Source organism: Opisthocomus hoazin, chromosome 7 (assembly GCF_030867145.1).
Source record: "Opisthocomus hoazin isolate bOpiHoa1 chromosome 7, bOpiHoa1.hap1, whole genome shotgun sequence".
Lineage (NCBI taxonomy): Eukaryota > Metazoa > Chordata > Aves > Opisthocomiformes > Opisthocomidae > Opisthocomus > Opisthocomus hoazin.
The window spans coordinates 39,621,830-39,642,535 of record NC_134420.1 but is presented as its reverse complement, the minus strand read 5'-3'; the positions used below and the strand labels follow the sequence as shown (position 1 = coordinate 39,642,535).

Sequence of the window (20,706 nt, the reverse complement as noted above, 5' to 3'; positions counted from 1 at the left end):
GTAGTGGTAACTACATTTTTATTGGTTGGTTTGGAAGCAAACTCATGCAACCTGTGGGGATGATTTTCACTTGGTATGTTTATTATATTCTGAAGGAAGCTTGCCTGCTTTCACCAGTGTGTCTTTCGTATGAAATGGGATAACCTGGCCTATATTGCATACCATATCTATATAGTTTTAGAACCATTTAGTACATTCAAAGTTTTTTTTTTCTCCTCCTCAGAGCTACTAAATGAGTCCCCTTTCCATAGCAATGCTACGTAAGCATTCATTCTGTCAGTTTATTCCCCTGTGTAACCCAGGGTTAGTCACTAACTTGTTAAATGTTGTGGTTGATACAGAAATATATTTGTAGCTTTAGTTTGTAATTCACAGCATTGAGTTTCTTTCTTCATGGTATCTTATCTGCACTTTGAAAGGAGTTGAATTAAAAAGGGTAGCTCTTACTTCTAGGTTACACTTCCCTACCTCATCCCCTTACACAAAAAGGTTAAGTGTCTTTTCAAATTAAGGCAGCAGTAATTAACCAGTGGCATTGTTTGTGATTTGCCAACTCTGGGCGTTAATGAGAGAGAAATTAGCACTTAGCAGCAGGAGTTCCTGATAGTCAGTGGCAAATGCTTAATGTGCCAACAAGTTAATTTTGGTCTTAAGTACCGCACTTAAGTGGTTTTAAACAAAAGTATGGTATGTTTTTTATCGGAGTATACATATGGGCTGTGTGAAATACAGCTATAATAGAAGGAATGACACAATATAGTGGAAAAAAGTGCAACCTAGGCAGCACAGCACAGGGCAAGTAGTTTTGCTGTAATAACACAGACAGAAGCAGGATTGATAGATGTTTTTATGCTAAAGATGTACTTGCTCCTGCAATTAACAGTATGTAGATGTTCTGGTATATAAATTGGATCATCAGATTTGGTATTTCTGAACATAGTTTTTCAAGCACAAAATACTCCTGAAGAATTGTGCTTGAGCTGTGATCATTTGCTAGAAAGACATAAATTAGCCTTTGGAGGCGTCTGGAAATACTGATTTTATTAAAAATTTCAATTTCAAAAAACAGCTTGACAAATTACTTCAGCAGAGTGCCCCATGCATTTGATGGTGGGTAGGGGATTCAGACTGCCACACAGAGCAAAGCGAGCCCTGCAAAACTTGGGCTGAGCAGCTGCTCATTAGCGTTAGGATTTTACCTGGCACACGTGCTCATAATGCATGAGTACTTGCATACATTTCATAGCTTATGCCTTGCGCAAAAGAGCCCATTAGAAGTGTAAGGTCTGCTCCCTGTCTTCTGGGGATTTTCACTAGTAAAATAACTTTGGTTAGTACATAGGTACATCCCCACCCCCAGTTATCCCTTTGCTGTGTTTTGTTGATGTGAGACCAGATACGTAGCCTGTGAAGTAACAGAAGTAGGCCCACTGCACATCAGCAAATTACGGGCTCTCACCAGAGACAGTGAGCATCGGTCCTTGGCTCCACTTGCTATTTGCTCCTCGCTGCTGCTAGGCTAGCTGGCCTCCGCGGTACAGTGAGGTTGTGCACATCATGGCCCCGCATGAACTTCAGCAAAGGAAAATGGAGAGAAGAGTAGAGTCTGAAGTTGTTGCCCAGCCAGAGTAAACTTCGGAACTGAGTGTAGGCAGCATCGTCCTTCCGTAGGAACCACTTACTAGTCTGTACTTTATTCAACGCTAAACATGTTTGAATACCTTAGCTGGTATAGCTGGATTTGTCAGAGTTTTAACCTTTCCACTTTCAAATATCATCTTTGAGCTGCAAAAAGCGCAGCTGCCAGTGTTGCCTCAGCTATGTTGAGGGGTAATTTACTTGACCACTTCTGGGTTGAAGAGCAGTAGCCATAAACTGAAATGTTACATCTCTATGCAGCGGTTTCAGGCAGAAGACTACCATGTCTAATTGAAACTGCAGGAGGAAGCCACGGGGGTTTCTTCTTCCTTTGATGCCTGTTCCATTACATGAGCACATCAAACAGCGTTTTCCCTCCGTTGTTGGGAAGAAACCACCCTAATGAAGCCGGTCTGGCACTACCCACGGGTTTGAGTTCTTGCATTGTCTGCTAAGTGGACATTTAGGTTACCGTGCACCCCCACCCCCACCCCAACACATTTTTATTACAATTAAACATTAACAAAAGTTGGCTACCATATTGGTTGAATCCTGAGCACAGCTCTGCATATAAACCATTACATGACATTCTATTGAACTTTTTCTTGTACAGACGGTATCTAACAGCTCATCCTGCACTGTTGTTTTTGGCAAGTTCGCTACAGCATATAATAAATCAAGGAAAGAAAAACCTTTTTGGCCTAATGTTGTACAGACTGCTGTAATGTTAAACTACAGAGAGCAGTTCTGTTTTTAGACATCCTTTTACTAACCCAACATTCATAATTTATGGTTTCACTGTAAAATTCCTGCAACACTACACCAAAAGTAGTGCTGCCCTTTAATTAAGTGCTCTCAGTAGGAAAAATGTGAAACTGATGTGCAAAACATATCGCAGTACACAGTGATTGATAGTGATTACTTCTTTATGAACCCAGCCTGAAGGTCTGAACTTCCTGATGGGTAAAATAGTCCATGGGGCTACTTCCTGAGCTTGCCTACTGGGGATCAGTCAGCGTTAGCAATATCTGAGGAATTCCTGAGGCACATCGCAGAGACCTTACAGCAGAAACTTTTGGTTGCTTTCTGAATTGTGCTTTACGTTAAGAATTGCCTGAATAGTAGCTCATTGTAGAGACTGTATTTTAAGGATGCGTTGTTATCTTCATGGTATTATAGTTTGCATGAACTGGGACTTGCGTAAACCCTTGTGTTTTTAATGCCTGCACACCCAAATCTGAAAAAGCAGAGTGCGTGGCAAGAGAGACTTCTGTATATATCAAAGTTACTAAATGTTATTTAATATTTAAGACATAGGTCTTTTTTTACTGATACATGCAGACTATTCAAAGAAAAAAACAAAACTCTGATGTGGATTGTTTGTGTCTCTAAATAGTGTTTTTATTGATGGAATCAGGTGTTAATAACATAATTCAACATTGATTAAAATTTGCAAATTAAACGGAGGTCAAATACTCTCTCCAATTTTGCAGTGAAATGAACAGATTTACTTGTGTTGGAACCACAGAGGTGGGAAATTAAAGTTCACATAGCAGAATCACAGAAGGTCATTTTCCTTTTTGCTTGACAGATTTGGCCCTGGATTAGTCATCTACTGGTATGGCTTTATTGAAGAGCTGGACTGCCACCGTGAACGTGGCATCCTGCTAAAAGACTGCTTTCCTACTGACATTGTGACTCTGCAACACAGCATGGCTCAGCGCTGATGCTGGGAGGAAGAGGTAAATCCGGAAGTGATTTTACTTTCCTGCGGTGTAAACTAATGGCAGCATCTGCCCTGAACTTCAGCTGAACTCCTGCTTCAGCCCTCTGTTGTGATCAGCCAAAAAAGACAGACACAACCTACTCATTATCAGCATTTCTGTCTCTGTCAAACAGCTAGTTTCTAGATACTCATAATCTTCCTTCCTTCCGGATGGCTTCTTCTGGCCTGCTAAACAAAGACAAAAATGCAGAGGCTGAAAGGTGCAACTTCCAGTTCTTATCCCTGTTACAGGGTCACCTTTAAAAATAAGTGGCTTTTTCATGGTTTCACTCACAGATTTGTTCAGTGCCAGTGATCGGACTGAAACACCTACACTGATGTGGAAAATTGGTAAAGACTGTTATTCTGGGGCTGAAAACAATACAATGCATAATAATATAATATATATTATACATATAATGCTTATATATGTAACGTATAAGCTCATAAAGCCCAAGTGGTAAGACAGGATCATATAAATTCTGGCTGTTACAGTAAATAGCCAGATTTTGAGACAATAATTCGTATATGTGTTTAGTCACTATCTGACTGCTAAAATCAATGACGGAATCCCAAGTTAACAATTAAAAAGTTAGGGGACTTTTAGGGAGGGTGAAAGTGAAGAGTAAGGATTTAATTTTTTGTATATGAGCTTGTGAAGCTTGGGGTTAGTTTTGTGGGCTTTTTAGTAAGTAGTTTAATGACTCAAAAATAACTTGTGTTTTGTCTTTTCCTCCTCACCCCCTGGGGAATCTATACCTAGGAATTTTTCTCTTAACTGACTTTAAGGAAAGAATCTGTCTTGACCCCCATAGGTACCGTAACATGCAATTTTCTGGCGTACTGAAGTCCGAAAGAACAATGTGTGGGAGCTCTCTGTGTGGTTTACTTCTGAAGAAGATTACCATCCCAGTGTTCAAGAAGGGGAGTAAAAAAATGATAAAACAGTGCTTCATACTGGATCAGTTCCACAGGACAAATAAAGCACACAAATGGGCATGAGTTTCTTGCGTACTTATGTATTACAGTTGCAAGAGCATTGTTTTTCTCTTGCTGGAACCACCGAGATCAGAGGTACGTGGAGGTGGTTGTTAGCCCTCCTGGAAGTTTTGAGGAGTTCAATCTCACTCTGTTGCCATCCTCATCACCACTCAGAGGGGCAGCATTGGGTCTCAGGTTTCTGCTCTCAGTTAGAGGTTTCTTAATGATAGCAGCTTATTGGGCTTGGCACTCTTTAGTACTTTTTTCTTTGCTAACTGGCATTTAGGAAAGGACAAATTTTAAAAAGTCAATGGGAGTTTTGCACGTATGCTCACCATGTTCAGATCTTCAGAGAAGTGAAGCAGAGGTATGGATTCTGCTGTGGAGTTAAAGGTGTGATAACAGCCTCCTTAAGGCACAAGTTGATAACCTCTTCCATAAGGAAAGGGTCTTTAAAACACTGTGGTGCATATTCATCATCTTTTTTTCAGTTGAGGTGATACTTTGTGCGCCTGTATGATTTCAAACATCACATGCAGACTTTTTGCAGTCTTCCCCTGTGTTAAAAGGCTTTTAATCCTATTCAGGTTTTTTTTTTTCAGCTATAGTTTTCAGATGAGTACTTAGTATTTTTATTTTTAATTTTTAGTTCTTGCTTTAACACTTTTTGGTAAGTTACAGGCATGAGTTTATCATTTTGACTAATCTTTAATTTTGGGGAAAAATCTCTTTAGTCTTCCTAGTACTCTGTCCCTTGCTGCAGAGATAAGCTAATATAGCTCCACTACAGTGAGTTATTGTTGCACAGAGATGATTTTCCTGGGTTTGAATGTGTTATAGTGGAAAGATTTATTTTTTAAAAAATATTCAAACACATGTAACTCATTTATGTTCAGCTGTTTAAGATCCTGTGCTTAGCTGACTTTACCTGACCAGCTTTTAAGGATCTGCCCGTAAAGATACCCAGAACCAATCTGTGAAGTGTACCTGCCTGATGCTACACAGAAGCTGCATTTGGCGTGTTGCTGCCCCTGGGACTTTTAACTGTGGTTTAAGTTAGGGAAGTGTGTAAAATCAAGAAGAGAACATTATTGTGGTAGAAAATTCAGCAGTAATGGTTGTCTGAGTGAAATGGGTTTTAAGGGCAAACTGAGTTTGTTTTAGCTGGTGCATATGCTTTCTGTTGTATGAAATCATCTCAATCAGCTTTTACATGATGCGCTAATGCTGCTTTTTCTTTTTGAATAAATTAAATTTATCTGCACAGATGTTGAAAATTCTGCTCAACCTCCATCAAAGCTTTGCTTTATTTGTTTTTACATTAAACAAATTTATGTGGGGACACACAGGTAAATCAGGTTAGGCTTGTATTTGTTTATTTATTCCTCTACCTAATGCTGTGACATAACAGGTTGGAAAGCAGTACAGCTGTCTTTAATCAGAGCTTTGACCTAATCTTTATATATTGCCTCCTTTAAGAATCTTTGTATTAAATTGAGGATGAAATAAGCCACAAAAGCGTACATACTTTACTAATTTCATTACGTACTATCGAACAACCTTTACCACCACAATAATTACGCTGTCGCTATTTTTAGTGCTGAAAGCAGAACATTAAAAAAATTAAGAATGATTTGTTATTTCTACTTAAGTCTTGCAAAAAAAACATCATTTGTGTATTTTCTCTGTTTATCAGATGTAAACATCATATTTAATATTAAAGAGGAGAGACTACTGTTTGTTTGTGGGTTGTCTGTTGGTTTTGTTTTCTTAAACAACACTGTAGTCATTAGGACCTTAACATTAAAGCCAAATCCAGTTTTATGGAGTATTCTGTAGAGTGTGCTAATGAATTCTGCCAAGCTAGAATACAGAAGTGTGCATAAAACTGAATGATGTTCTCACTGGCATATATAGACTTGCCAAGCATCTGCTCTTACAAGCACTGTAATAAGGCCTGTTCTGAGCTTTAGGAATTGATGTAATCGTGTTGAATAGGGAAGTAAAACTTCCTTGTATAGGAGGAACAGCACAATGGTGGGTCACATTCTAGTATAAAAAGAAAACATTTTTTACTATTCTTGTATTCTGAGGACATGTTACTAGTATGAGTTTAATAATCTTTCCCTAAAGCCAGCTCAGAGTGGAATAAAACTTCTGAGCTAAAGCTGAAGAAAAAAGACCAAATATCTTACTGTGCTTACCTCATTTCTATTTTATCACATTAATAGTACTGATAGTTTGTGAATAATTTTTATCCTGTTTTGTTATATTCGCTCATTCAAAAAGTCATTCTTTCCATGTATTTGCTTTTGGATTTCTCCACCATCTAGAGTACTACAGAATACTGTTCGTGGCTCTTTCCATTTGCGTTTAAAAGGGGGGGATTTAATTTTCCATCTTTTTGAACCATTTCACATTTATTTATTCAGTATCCTCCCATTTGCCCTTGTTTCCCCTTTGAAAAGTCTGTCCTGTGTTTTCTACTGCCTGCTTCTGCTTCCAATGCTACATCTGAAGAGTGCTGTTCCCAGTTTTGTATACATTTGGGCTGACACACCATCTCACCAATTTTGCTCTTACTCTGATTTAAATAGCAGCTTTAGGTAACAGGCAGACCATCCTCAAATTTCTACGTCGTGTTGCAACAGAGAAGCGTTGTGATGCCCCTCCTCACTCTCTTGGTTTGAAATACAGATCATTTCTGCAGGCTCGAAATGTTCACAGAGCAGAGCACTAGTGCAGTACCATCACTCCTGTACAAAGGACTGAGTTGAGAGTGCATCCGTGCTGCTAGAGAACAGGCACAGCCAGTGTTCGGAATTCAGCTGTTGCAGCGGTCTCTTTCATTAAGGAGACTTGCTTTCTGCAAGTCCATGCCTCGCTTGTGCAGCACTGCTGCCAGAAGGTCTGGTGAAGTCAAACGTTTAGCTTTCCTCCCGTGCCAAAACCTACTTGGCTCAGAAGGGAAAAGATGGCTCACTCCCTGATTTCAAACCACAGTCGTTCTGGCAAAAACTTGTACATCCTACAGGTTGTTCATATTTACCAGAGTTGATTACGACTCCTCAGGGGTCAACAAAAAGTACACAGAATTGAACTTGATTCTTCTTTCAACTTCAGCTGAAGCAGTCTTGCTATTTAGATAGCTTCTGAAGGGATCTTCTGCACCTAGTGAATATGGAGTGAGAATAGCTGTAGTTAGAAACGTGCTTTTGTTATTTCAAGGATGAGATTATGTTAAGACAAATGCTGCTCAACTATTAATATTATGGGATAAAATAGGAGGCTGCCTGCAAAAAAAAAAAGAAAAATTCCTCCTATCGTGTTATTCTAAGTCACAAAGGGCCATTTGTTGCGGATTTGCAGGTTATTCAGAAATAACTTTTATTACATTGACAAAAGAAGAAACCTCAAGGGCTCACTCTTTACCGTGGTGTGATAGGAACCTAAAGTGTGCCTGTTGAAAAATGAACTCGCTAACAATGGGAGCTTGGCAGCAACTTCACCATTGATAGAGAAAATGTCTATCTAGTACGATCTGTATAAAATAGACCTCGCTTAGGTTAGGGAAAGGTCACAAGTTACACAAAGTTTGGATAGTCTAAATGCGTTACTCAAAACTAACTCTCCTGTGTATAGTAAATATTATTTGAACCTGTATTATTAAGAACATGCCAGGATTCAAAAGATTAAATAAGGAATATGTAATTATGAGCTAAATAATAAACAGAGCAGTTTTAGTTCCCCTTGTGTTTTTCACTTTCCTGCTATTGTTTCATATATGGCTGTTATACAAAGAGCAGCTTAGGTCAGCTACTATAAATTATGGGTTTCTTACAATAGTCATCTACTGAAATTATTTCAAAGCTGGATCAAAGAGCTTCAAAAGACTTTTTCAAAACTTTTCCACATAATAATAAGAATTCATTTGGATGCCCTATTTTTATAAGGAGTTCTTGATTTAGAGTTACATCTTACAGTATTCAGCTACTTGCATTGACATTATATTCTTGGAACACAAGAGGTTTGCGTGATTTATTTGTGGCCTCAAATAAGCGTGAAATGGTAATATCAAAAAACTTCTCTTTAACTACATTACCTGGTGTATTTTTCAGGCTGCATTTCTAAGCTGATCTAAGTGAAAACATTTTTGTTTGTTTGTTTCTTAAGAAAACCAGCAGGATTTCCAAGTGAAATTTTATCTGACTTTCTTCCCTTTACCCACATACAAATCATATTCACAGTGATAACAATCGTTCGCAATGGTAACAGTTCTGCTTAGTAGCTTTGAGCTGGCATTGTGTCCCTCTGTGAGATGTCAGCCTGCCCTCGCTCCTGGACAGGCTTTCACCCGAGCTGAACAGTCGCGTGTCATCTGCACGGATCCATAGATGTGGCACAGTGGTGTCAAAACAAAACGAAATGTCAATGCGGGTGGATGGAGACAAAGTAACAATATTGAAACCGTGTCAGTGCACATCTACAGAGACCACGTTACTCTGTCACTGTGATTTTAGGAAGATCACTTTGAAATGTTAAAATGAAATGAAACTAAGTCAATTAGGTAATAACAGTTGAGGTTCAGGGATTAATTGAGGGCCTAAGGTGAAGCCAGTGACCATTAACCCCAGATAGTTATTAATTCTCAGAGAAATATGCTTGGCTAAGGTTATTCTCATTATTAGGGAGTATGGAGGGGTTTTCCCTATACTGTATAAATACTTTTTGCTGTTGCTTCTAACAGTGACACCACAAAGTGCAGCGAAGGGCAGTGTAAGGCATAGTAGTGCTAAGTTATGTTTTTATAGAATGTGAATCCCCCTAATACCAGGAAAACACTTTTCTTTACATAGATATTTAACGGATTGATCAACTGTATATGAACAGATGGATTTACTGTAATGTATTTACCTCTGAGAACTTGCTGAATGACAATAATATGAACATGGAGAAGTATTAATCCACACAGCAACTACTTTGTTGCACAGCCCAAGTATTCACTGTTAACATAAAGCAGACATGCAAAATGGTGGAACAGGAATTACAGAACTGTGTCAAACAACAACTATTAAATAATTATTTTCAAAAATACCTAAACAAGCACCAAGACAAGCTTACATAGTGCAAATTCAAGTTTCCAGAGTATATGACTGTAGCATTAAGACACAAACATGTGAGACATCATTCATTTAATACTATCAGTGAGAGACTCTTGCCAAGATCGATGCCTGTTTGGTCCAATGTGCTGTACAAACACATACAAAGTCTCCTGGGATCTCTGTCCTACAGAGAGACAACAGAAGAGACTAGATCAAGGGAATAAAATTGTTTTATTTTTATGTATTTATTTATATCAATACTGTAAATTTATATATAAATATGTATAATACATACATTTTAATTATTTTTTATATTAATAAATTCCAGTCAGCCTTTCTCTCATAAAAGTCCCTGTGACTTGCATGCTCTTTATAGGTGTGTTGGTAGATGTCTTAAGGAAAGGGTGATAACTCTACACTTATCCCTGTTGTACAGGTTGGTATCCCGTGTTTAAATGTTCGTGAAAGCGTAGAGACATTTCTGTGAGTTGACAAGTGACAGTGATGTTGAGAGAGTGTGACAGAGAAGAGGGGATGAGCTGCACCTGGAGGAGGCCAGGCCCGGCCCAGCTTGGAGCCAGCAGGTTTTAGAACGTGACCTGGACGTTTTGGGGCTTCTGTCTCCAGTGTGAAGCGGCACAGATGTTGTCTCACCTCACAAAGTGCCTCAGGGGTGCTAAGAACATTTCTGAAAGCACTCTGAAACCCCAAGTAGAAGAGTACTGTGGAAATGCAAGCTCTATTACCAGAAAACGTTTTACATTACAAATGGATATACTGGATTAATTTATTTTTTTTCCTGCTTTTCCATAATGAGCATTCACGCCACACTCCACTTTGTATTCTACCTCGGCGTGCTAGCTCCGTAATGAGTGGAAAAACATGACAATTACTTTAATCAGTTTCTTTACATACACACTTTAAGCAGCCTTATTTTAATGTGTTTAGCATTGCATCACACACAAATGATGAAATACATTTAGAAAAAATAGTCTGGCTACATATCATGGAAAAAAAAAAGTGTAGACACAGTTTGGTCTCAAGACACAGAGTTTCATCCTTCCTCTGAGGCAAGACTGTCTATACAGATCAGCTTAAATGTCTGTCTGATCTGTTCTTGAAAAACTCCAACGATGGAGATGCTTAGGAAAATTACGGGAATCCATTCCACTACCCATCTTTTTGTAGTTAGGAAGATCTTCCAGTGTCTTACCTAAATCTTTTTTTGCTATAATAAGCCTGTTACATCTCATCTAATTACAAATATGGAGAAGTCTGATGGCTGCCTTCTTTTTCTGACCTTTTCCATATTTGAATTCTGTGTTCAAATATTTGAACTCTGTGACCATATTTGTTAGGCAATTACATTCCCTCAATGACAAGTTGGTGGCTTCGGTTTAGTCTGGGGCTCTTTACAATGCTCACATCCAGATTCATCCCAAATTGATAATTTTTTCATCCTATTTCCTTCTTGCATACACTACTTGTTGGTGCATTTTTAGAGTTTTGACTTGCTGACTTCAAACTACTTCGGTGATCTGTGAAGTTTAGTTTGAATTCTAATCGCACCCTTTGGGAATATTTAAATACTTGGTGTGATTCACAAAGTTTTTTACATGTGTAATCCGACTGAAGTCAAGAAGTTAAAGCATTCAGTGTTTCAAGTCTATTACGTGGATGAGTTTGAAGGTTAGCTGTCACCAATAAAATGTAACACAAACGGGATAGATCCATCATAGGATATGCTCATAAAACTCCTAACACCAGTCTTCATAGTCAGAGACATGTGGCTTACAGCTCAGTTTTTGTGAAATAAACATTTACTTAAACAAAATATGTAGCAGGGAAGAGTCTGCTAAATGGAGCTTGCAGCAGCAGCAGGTTCTTTTGGTTAGGTGTGCATATGCCATGAAGGTCCAGACTCTCAGTTCTCACAGTTAGCTTGATTATCTTAACAATTCTGTTATTGCTAGCCGAATTTCTTGGCTCTCCTGATGAGCTCATGCTGACTTGCCAAAAAGTTGGAGGCTTCTGTCAACACAAGTTGTCCTGTGCTTTCATTTCACCCCAGCCTTTCTGCAAGGTTTGTTGTAGGCAACCAAAGAGGGCAAGAGTTGCATGAGTTGTCCGTGCTCCAGCAACCCACAGGCCCTGGAAACTCAAAGCTTTGTGTCATGACAAGCAGATCTGTCACAGGAATGCGAGGTGGTAAGTGTCATAGATTTACCTTTGTCTCCCATTTACCTAATCCATGCTGTACTTAGCTTGAAACAATCCTGTCCATTAATGCTGTGCATAATTGTTTTATGCTCCTCAACCAGAGACAGAGAACTTACTCAATACTAACTACAGACAGAGAAGAAAATTAAGTATCTAGCATTTGAGCAACAACGGGGAGTTTTAATTATGTCCCAGATGAGATGATACCCATTACCTGGAAAAGTAACATTGAAGAGTCTGTTTAGAAGGAAAATATGTTATCACTCATTATGGCTAGCCTTTACTGTGTAATTTGCAGCCTCCCGATTTCCATTTTGCAAGCTGTACGCCTTTTTCCTTCATTCTTCAGTTACTTAGGCACAAGAACTTACGTACACAAAGTGGTCTGTTTGTAAGAGCTCTGTCATGAAGGCTCAGAAACCTTAGCGTTCTTAGAGACATAGTAGGCAGCATATTTACAACAGTGACACCTTAAAACTCTAATGTACACAAGTTTTGCTTTTCAATACGTTAGCCAGTCAAAGGCATTGCTGTGCTTCCCACTGAGCCACTAACAGTGTTCGAACATGACTTCCTCTGTCTATTTAGCCCTTGTATGACAAGCCTGTAAGTGATGGCTTCCTGGTTTTATAAATACTAACAGCTAAACAGCAAAGCATTTTCTGATTTCTTGGCCTCATATTTCCTTCAAAGATCTCAAAAAGCATTTTCCTGAATTCTTTGGCGAGGCGAATTTGATGTGAATCAGGAGCAGAGGAAAACAAAGGAAAGGACCCATCATGAGGATGAAATCCCAGGTTTGGATCCAAGCCTTGACAGACCAGCAACAGAAGAACCAAACTACAACTCTCCATTTCAGCAGTTAGTTGGTTTTATCATCTGGCTCAACAGCACTGAATCAGCAACAGGATTGGTACTGACCTTAGCAGAACAAGGAGTTCGCCGCACTGGCGTGGAGTCTGCAAGCAGTTATACAACACATTCCCATCATCTGCAGTTTTACTCTGATTTCTCGCTGTCTCTCTCCTCCTCGCTGCGGTGCTTTCTCACAGCTCCACGGGTCCAGATTGAGAGGCAGCTTGTGAGACTTGTATACTTTAACTAGATGCATTCCACTTGCCAATGTGCTAAAAATGAAGATATTTTTAAATAGTTGTTTCATTGTCTAGTTTGTTTAATCTTTCTGCATTGTTCTCACTTTGGAAAGTTCCATTCACCCACATGACTGCAATAATACCTTTGTCAGAAACACCCTCGGCGCAGTTTACCTGCTCGAGTTGTGGAGCCAGGTCTTCTGCTGTGCTGTAAATCAGCACTCCTTCAGCGACTTAGAAAACATTTATGTATTTGCCGATTTACAATTATTAAAGCTCTGGTGATGCAGTATAAAAGTCAATGCTTGGAGAAGGAAAACAGAGCTGATAGATTTCTCTTCTTTGTATATAGCCTCTGCCAAAAATACCATGATACAAATGCTGCAAGAATATTGGCAAGTTTTAGATGTATCTGAGTGGCACGAAGTATGCTGTATGGCGGATGAGCACACTGAAGGTACACAGGTTTATCGTGAAATAAGAGGTATCTTTGACCTGATAAAGTTACCTCTGTGTGGCATTATTCATGTAGTGAAAAGGGAGCATAAAGTACTATTTGAATTCAGTCAAAAAAAGAAAAAACCACCACAGCTTTCAGGGATGTAACTGATTTGTTCCAGAATTGTCCACTGGCTGATACACAGCATATGGTAACATTATTTTGTTCATGTTTTAAAAGATGTGTCTTGAGTCACTGAACCAGCTCGAAACATAAATCTCATCAGATCACGAAAATGCTGAACAGTTCTCAAGTAAGTGAATGAGTGCTGATGCTGGGCTGCATGTGAGACACAGACCAGCCATCCTTCCATATTTCTAAACACGTGAAAGCTAAACAAGATGCATCTCCGTGGTTTAAAGCGTGGCTGACCTGAACCAAGGAACAAAGGGAAATGCAACTGTCTTGTAATGCACTTTACCAACCCATCTCCATATTTCACTCTTCCTTACAATGAACTAACCACTTAGAGTTTATAAGATGGAGCTTAAGACAAACATTTGAACCTACTGATGAATACAGCTATAATGAAATAGCAATACAACGGTGATTTACTTCCCTTGTGCCCCAAATGTCAGCTGTACCACTGAGGGTGTTTAGGTGTGCTTGGTTTGGGGTTTGGATTTTTTTTGCTTGGCTGTTTTTTTTGTTGTGGGTGGTGAATGCTCTTAATTCCCCAATTATAGCAAGGGCAAGAAAGAAGGAAAAAAAGTCAAAGTACTTCAAAAAGGAAAAAAAAAAATTGCCAGGGACACTAGGAGGCCCAGACAGACACAGTCAGAGGCCTGGTGATTTCATCAGAAAGTCTGTTCACATGGTACCTCCAGATGCAAAACTGTCATTGCATGGTCCGAATATAATGGCGTTGCAGAGATGTAGTTAATACCAAAGGTGGCCAGGAGGACTTCTAGCTTAATGTGTAAGGCATGAAAATGAGAATTGGACTAGCAGAGCCTGTAGTGAACTGTCTGTTAGATGTGACTTTTCTATGTGTGAAATTAGCAGATTTGTCACAGAAATAGTTCAGGCAGAATGAATTCACAAGCCTCTGAACTGCAAGGTGAGATTTCTCTTCAAAGGATCTGGCGTATCTCTGGCTAATCAGGTGGTAAGACAAAAAGTACAGCAAGCATGCTGCTAAGGAGGAGAAAAAAAACCAAAAAGAAAAAAGAAATCAAACACCCCACCACAGCTAATGCTTTTCTCGGGTTCCAGATTAATCAAGGGGAGAGAGCTGGGATTTATGTGGTGAATTCATGCTAAACTGTTTTATTTGGAGAAGTCAAGCTTAGTCTGAAGGAATCCAACTGAAGCTCTATGGATGCAGAAATCTTTCCTGGCTGTACCATCAGGAACACATCCCTGGCATATTCCACAACTCCTGCATGATGCCCTGCTGCAGCTACCTCTGTTGCCAATGCAGGAGACAGGCTTTGGCCCTGTTAGCAGTTCCACCTGGGACAATCTTCTAAAAGCCTTCATCAAAAGCCACAGCCTAAAGAACAAAACCATTTTTGTGTGAAACGAAGTATCTCGTTAACTCAGCTGAGACTCGGGGACAATGCAGTTGCACGGAGTAGCCGAAGAGAGACCGACTTCCACCATGAAGATGTGTACAAAGCTAAAAGCTTTGTGAAGATGGCTGCCTCGGACAGCTCTCCTGCTGGAATGAGGAGCAGCAGAATTCATGGTAGCGGGGTGGTCCAGGTGTGCATCTTAGTGTGTACGCACTCGGAAAGGTATTTAACTTTGAAGTTCACTGGAGCAGATGGACTGTGATGACTAAGCAGGAAGGGATCACAGCAAACAAAAGCAGCCCAGTATGATTCTAAAAATAGTCCTGTTACAGCAATAACCAAAAACTCGGGTTAGATACCTGCCTCGGACTTCAAAACAGACTTAGGTTCTTCCAGATATACAAGTCTCACACTGAGAAGTCCCAGTGAACATCAACAGTTATTCTGCTAGTGTTGTGTAAGGGTGGGTGACATTCTTCTGACACCACTAATCTAACAACAGTTTGAAGATACTAGTTTTCCCACTGCAGCTCTGACACAGGTAAACTGAGGCATTAAAGTGAAGTTTATTGCCAAAAGACTGCACTGGAATAAACCACAACGGACAGTACGTCAGTTTCTAAGTCCCTTGTACAGCTGTGCTTCTGTACTTCTGCAGTTTGCTTTTTTGGTGTAACAGTTGTTTGGGTTTGTGGTTGGGTTTTTTGTTTGTCTGTTTCCCAGGTAACATTCAAAGGCAATCTTATGCTGCCCAAACCAAAATATTTGCAATGCACTTTTATTCTTCTATACTCAGCCTAAATTTTCTCCAAAGCAAGGCAAAGTGAGGTTACTGTATACCGAATCTGAAAAGGACTTTGCAAATAAGTGAGCACACACATTTGTATTTTCGATTGCCCCATGAAATTCAGTAGTTAACATCAGAAATTAACAACTTAAATGTTTTAGACTTATCTCAGCTCTAAAAAGCCTCATACATAGCTCTTAAAAGTAATTTAGCCCTACCACTGATGTTCAGGGGGGATATTACCCATTTAATTTAGAGGGACTGCAGTTTCTAAGCACTGTGTGACAATACATATACTACAGCCTACAAGAGATACCTTGTCATACCTTCCAAGACATGAACTGAGAAATCATGAGTGGGGTTTTTCTAGTGCAGTCAGCAATAGCTGAACACATTGCCTCTAGACATCACTTACCAATTATTTCACAGGAATCTGTTAAGCCAAATCCCTATCCAGCTTTCTAAAATACTTCAACTGGAAATTAAACGCAGCTATGTTTTTTATTTATTTCTATATGAGAGAATAGACATAGACAGTTGCACGGATGCTCTCAGTCAAGGAGAAGCAACTCAGCTGTATATCAGATTTGTTCAGGTATAAAGCTGACCTTTTTTTTTTTGTCCATATACAGACTATTATTTAGCAGGAGATGTAGTAGACAGTAAGGCAGAATCCCAGTGGGATGTTTTCTGTTAGCAGAGCATTTGGAGTGGTCCCCAACAGAAAGCACTTTAGTCAGTGATGCCTACTGGAACATAACGCAGGCTTTACCAACTCTGCAAAGCTAAGTAGTGCACAGTATGAGATACTGTCGAGCTCACACAAGCACCAAGCAGGTGCTGCAACGAAGTGCTGTGCAGCCTAACTGTTCTGAGGAAATACATGTGAAATCCCTATTTAGGGGCTGAGTTCCTTGTGCTGTTCACAGAAGCAGCTGTCCACCTCAGGAGGAGCGTCAGAAACCACCTCCAGACTGAACAGCCACCTGAAGGGCAGCACACCTACCGCAGCAGGAACGGACTGGGCAGATCTATATGCAAATTCTTTTTTTCCCCCTGAAGCAGGAGTCTCCGTTAAGGACATTGCAGTGTCTCCATCTACATACAATCCAAAGCCTTAAATTTAAGTGCCTACAAATGCTTTCCCAATAAATAGATGTACAGAATTCTTCCAACGTACAGAAGACACACAGCCCTCTCTCAATACACTTCTGTGGAAAGGCAGGTGGTTACAGCACCTTCTTGGGCTCAGAAAGGCACAAGTGGGAGTCCAAACCTGTGGGCACACTTAACAGTCTCCACTCTCATCTGTCACAGTCATTCTGATGCGGAAAGAACTCGAGCTTCATGGGCCAGAAAGTGGGAAGAAGAATGAGCATCACAGTGCTATTTCAGATATGTCTTCAGTCAATCTAAATCTATCCTTCATGTGAAGGAGAAAACCAAATACATATTAATGCACTTACCAAAATGCAATTGTATAAGAGAGGGGACAGCAACTCACTCTCCCCCCATATGTGTTCTATGAGAAAAAAGTTGCTATCATTGCACTTCAAGTAGAGATTGATTGACTCACCATATGTAGGTTTGCTTTTAGATTAACATATAGATGAAACCCCAAAGAGAAGTTTACCTAACTTCTGTATCCTAGCCAGGAAAAAAGCCTGAACAAGACGACAAGGTGATGGTGGTACAACCAAGGTGCACCAGGGCCCGCGGAGCAGCAGAACTTCAGGCTTGTGGAGAATTCTGGGGTCAAAAGCTGAGGTCTTCTTTGCCCCAGACACCTGGGAAATGAGCTGCTGGAGACAGGATCTGCAGGAGTGGTGTTCCAAGTTTAGGCACATATATCAATTCCATTCAGATCTGACCTTTAAGATTAGAAGAGCAGAGACCCAGGATAAGAGCTAACAAGAGAAGACAAATATATTGACTTTTCATCTCACTAGCAATATAGAGAAGCCTTTATTCACATGCTCAGCTACCTAATGTTTCTGATGAAACAGATATTTCTGTAACCAGTGTATATTTTTTACATTATATAAAGTGGAAAGGCTCAATAGAATGTTTAAGAGATCTAATAATCTGTCTTTCCCTGACTCAACAGGACATCCATTTTCCATAGGCTTCTTCAGTGGCACAGCCCAGCTAAACAGGTTTATACATCTTACTCTGGAGAAGCAAAGCACAAAAGTAGCATCAAAAAAACAAAACAAGAAAAACCCCGTGAAAGACAGCAATGTCCTTGACATCAGTATTGAATTTATGGTCTTTCATGTTTACTTCGATCTTTTGGCCGTGCCTTTTTAGTTAACGTCCAATATATACAATTATACAGTTACAACTTTTTTCGCCTCCCTCTTCTAGGATGTTAACATTTAAACCAAATATTTCTCTGTCATTTCTTGCCAGGTGTTTTTTGTGTTCTAACTGTGAGGTAAATGATATTCTGGAAAATTTTCGGTCAACCTCATCATTTGGATTAGCTGGAGTTCATACAAAAAGTTCATCTAGAAAGTGCAAAGCACTGTGAAAACTAAGCTAGTCGAGGTGTTTAGGTACTCAGAAACAAGGGATTCCAAGTAGCTCTCCACGACAGCCATTTGGGCCAGAGGTACCCTTTTGTGGAGCAACCTATTTCCTTCAATATTCAAAGAATCTCAGGTCTCAGCTCTCGCTGTGCTGTATGTTTATTTGCAGTCTTCCAGCCTTTCTAGCCATCGTACACCGAGATGCAGTCAGCTGCAAAATTCTCTATGGTGCTGAACGCCCCCCATTCCTCGATTTATCACCCTAGCTCATTACACAGGCAGGCCTCGCCAGCCAAACAGGCAGACACTAGGATCACAGTGGATATTATGCAGCATTTTCTGAGTACGCCAGAAGGCTGAACAGAAGAACTCGCCCAGACAAAAACAATTCTTGTATGATATAATGCTGTGTAATGTACTGGGTTTGCACAGCAAGGTTTCAGTAGTGTGGAAGACACAAGGGTGGCTTCCTGGTGGGTGACAGGTTGACCATGAGCCAGCAGTGTGCCCTGGCTGCCAAGAAGGCCAATGGGATCCTGGGGTGCATTAAGAAGAGTGTGGCCAGCAGGTCGAGGGAGGTTCTTCTTCCCCTCTACTCTGCCCTAGTAAGGCCCCATCTGGAGTACTGCGTCCAGTTCTGGGCTCCCCAGTTCAAGAAGGATGAGGAGCTACTGGAGAGAGTCCAGCGGAGGGCTGTGAGGATGGTGAGGGGACTGGAGCATCTCTCCTATGAGGAAAGACTGAGGGAGCTGGGCTTGTTCAGCCTGAAGAAGAGAAGGCTGCGAGGGGACCTAATAAATGCTTATAAATATCTGAAGGGTGGGTGTCAGGAGGATGGGGCCAGACTCTTTTCAGTGGTGCCCAGTGACAGGACAAGGGGTAATGGGCACAAACTGAAGCACAGGAAGTTCCGTCTGAACATGAGGAAGAACTTCTTCCCTCTGAGGGTGATGGAGCACTGGAACAGGCTGCCTAGGGAGGCTGTGGAATCTCCTTCTCTGGAGATATTCAAGACCCACCTGGACAAGGTCCTGTGCAGCCTGCTGTAGGAGACCCTGCTTCGGCAGAGGGGTTGGACTAGATGACCCACAGAGGTCCCTTCCAACCCAGAACATTCTGTGATTCTGTGAGAAGCTGCAGGAAGCTTCCCGTATGTCCAATATAGCCAGCGCCAGCTGGCTCCAAGACAGACCTGCTGCTGGCCAAGACTGAGCCCATCAGCAACTGTGGTAGTGCCTCTGGGATGACATAGTTAAGAATCAGAAAAAGAAAACTGGGAAACTGCAGCTGAAGAGAGGAGTGAGACGATGTGAGAGCAACAACCATGCAGACACCAAGGTCAATCAAGAAGGAAAGGGAGGAGGTGCTCCAGGCGCCAGAGCAGAGATTCCCCTGCAGCCTGTGATGAAGGCCATGGTGAGGCAGGCTGTCCCCCTGCAGTCCGTAGTGGAGCAGATCTCCACCTGCAGCCCAGGGAGGATCCCATGCTGGAGCAGGTGGATGCCTGAAGGAGGCTGTGACCCTGTGGGAAGCCTGTGCTGGAGCAGGCTCCTGGCAGGACCTGTGGACATGTGGGGACAGGAGCCCACACTAGAGCAGGTTTGCTGGCAGGGCTTTTGACCCCGTAGGGGACCCACACTGGAACAGTTTGTGAAGAACTGCAGCCCGTGGGAAGCACTCCAGTGGAGAAGTTTGTGGAGGGACCCCACCCTGGAGCAGGGGCAGAGTGTCAGGAGTCCTTGCCCTGAGGAGGAAGGAGTGGCAGAGACGTGTGATGAACTGACCACAGCCCCCATTCCCTGTCCCACTGCATCACTCGGGGAGAGGAGGTAGAAAATGTGGGAGTGAAGTTGAGCCCGGGACGAGAGGAGGGGTTGGGGGAAGGTGGTGTAAAATTTGGTTTTATTTCTCATTATCGTACTCTGATTTGATTTGCAATAAATTAAATTATTTCTCCCCAAGTCAAGTCTGTTTTGGCCGTGATGGTAATTGCGGCGTGATCTCCCTGCCCTTGTCTCAACCTACAAGCTTTTTGTTGTATTTTTCTTTCCTCTGTCCAGCTGAGAAGGGCAGTAATGGAGCGGCTTTGGTGGGCACCTGGTGTCCAGCCAGGGTTAACCCACCCCATTTAAGCAAAGAATAAAACAAAACAAAAAACCTCTATGAGCTTCAAAACACTCATCTCACTTTTCTGTGGTTTGAGAAGTCTAGCACAGCAAAACAAAAATCAGACCTACTTTTAATCTGTGAACAGCTCTCTTGATGAAATCTGTCATGTTCCTGGCTTCTTTTGTTCGTTGTGAAAAGAGCAAAAGTGTTATTTTTCATAAGGAATTTCCAAATGTTTTATCTTTAATAATGTTTCTTTATGATATAATTCATCACTGCAGGCAAATCTGTCTCATTTGTTAATTCTTCCATTGTCAAAACAACATAACCAATAGTTTACAACATTGTGAATCTTGGACATCAATCATAATATAGAGATTCCCCATTACGTACAGGATTGTCTATTCTGATATGTTTGAAAGGCCAGTCATGACTGGTTATACGTTAATCTGTTGCTATGAGC

General features: G+C 40.9%; 1 protein-coding gene across 5 annotated transcripts in view; it reads left to right on the top strand.

Moving 5' to 3' along the window:
• Window positions 1-20,706, top strand: part of CDIN1 (CDAN1 interacting nuclease 1) — a 180,382-nt gene that overhangs the window by 126,147 nt on the left and 33,529 nt on the right. Inside the window, exons 11-12 of one of the 5 annotated variants that reach the window (XM_075426918.1) lie at window positions 3,230-3,380; window positions 4,219-6,117. The exons of 2 other annotated variants lie outside the window; for them this stretch is intronic. In XM_075426918.1, the coding sequence (XP_075283033.1) occupies window positions 3,230-3,365 (136 nt within the window). In that variant the 3' untranslated portion in view covers window positions 3,366-3,380; window positions 4,219-6,117. Of the gene's footprint in view, window positions 1-3,229; window positions 3,381-4,218; window positions 6,118-20,706 lie in introns of those variants that run through there. 2 more of the 5 variants (XR_012764593.1, XM_075426924.1) reach the window with 2 other exon arrangements.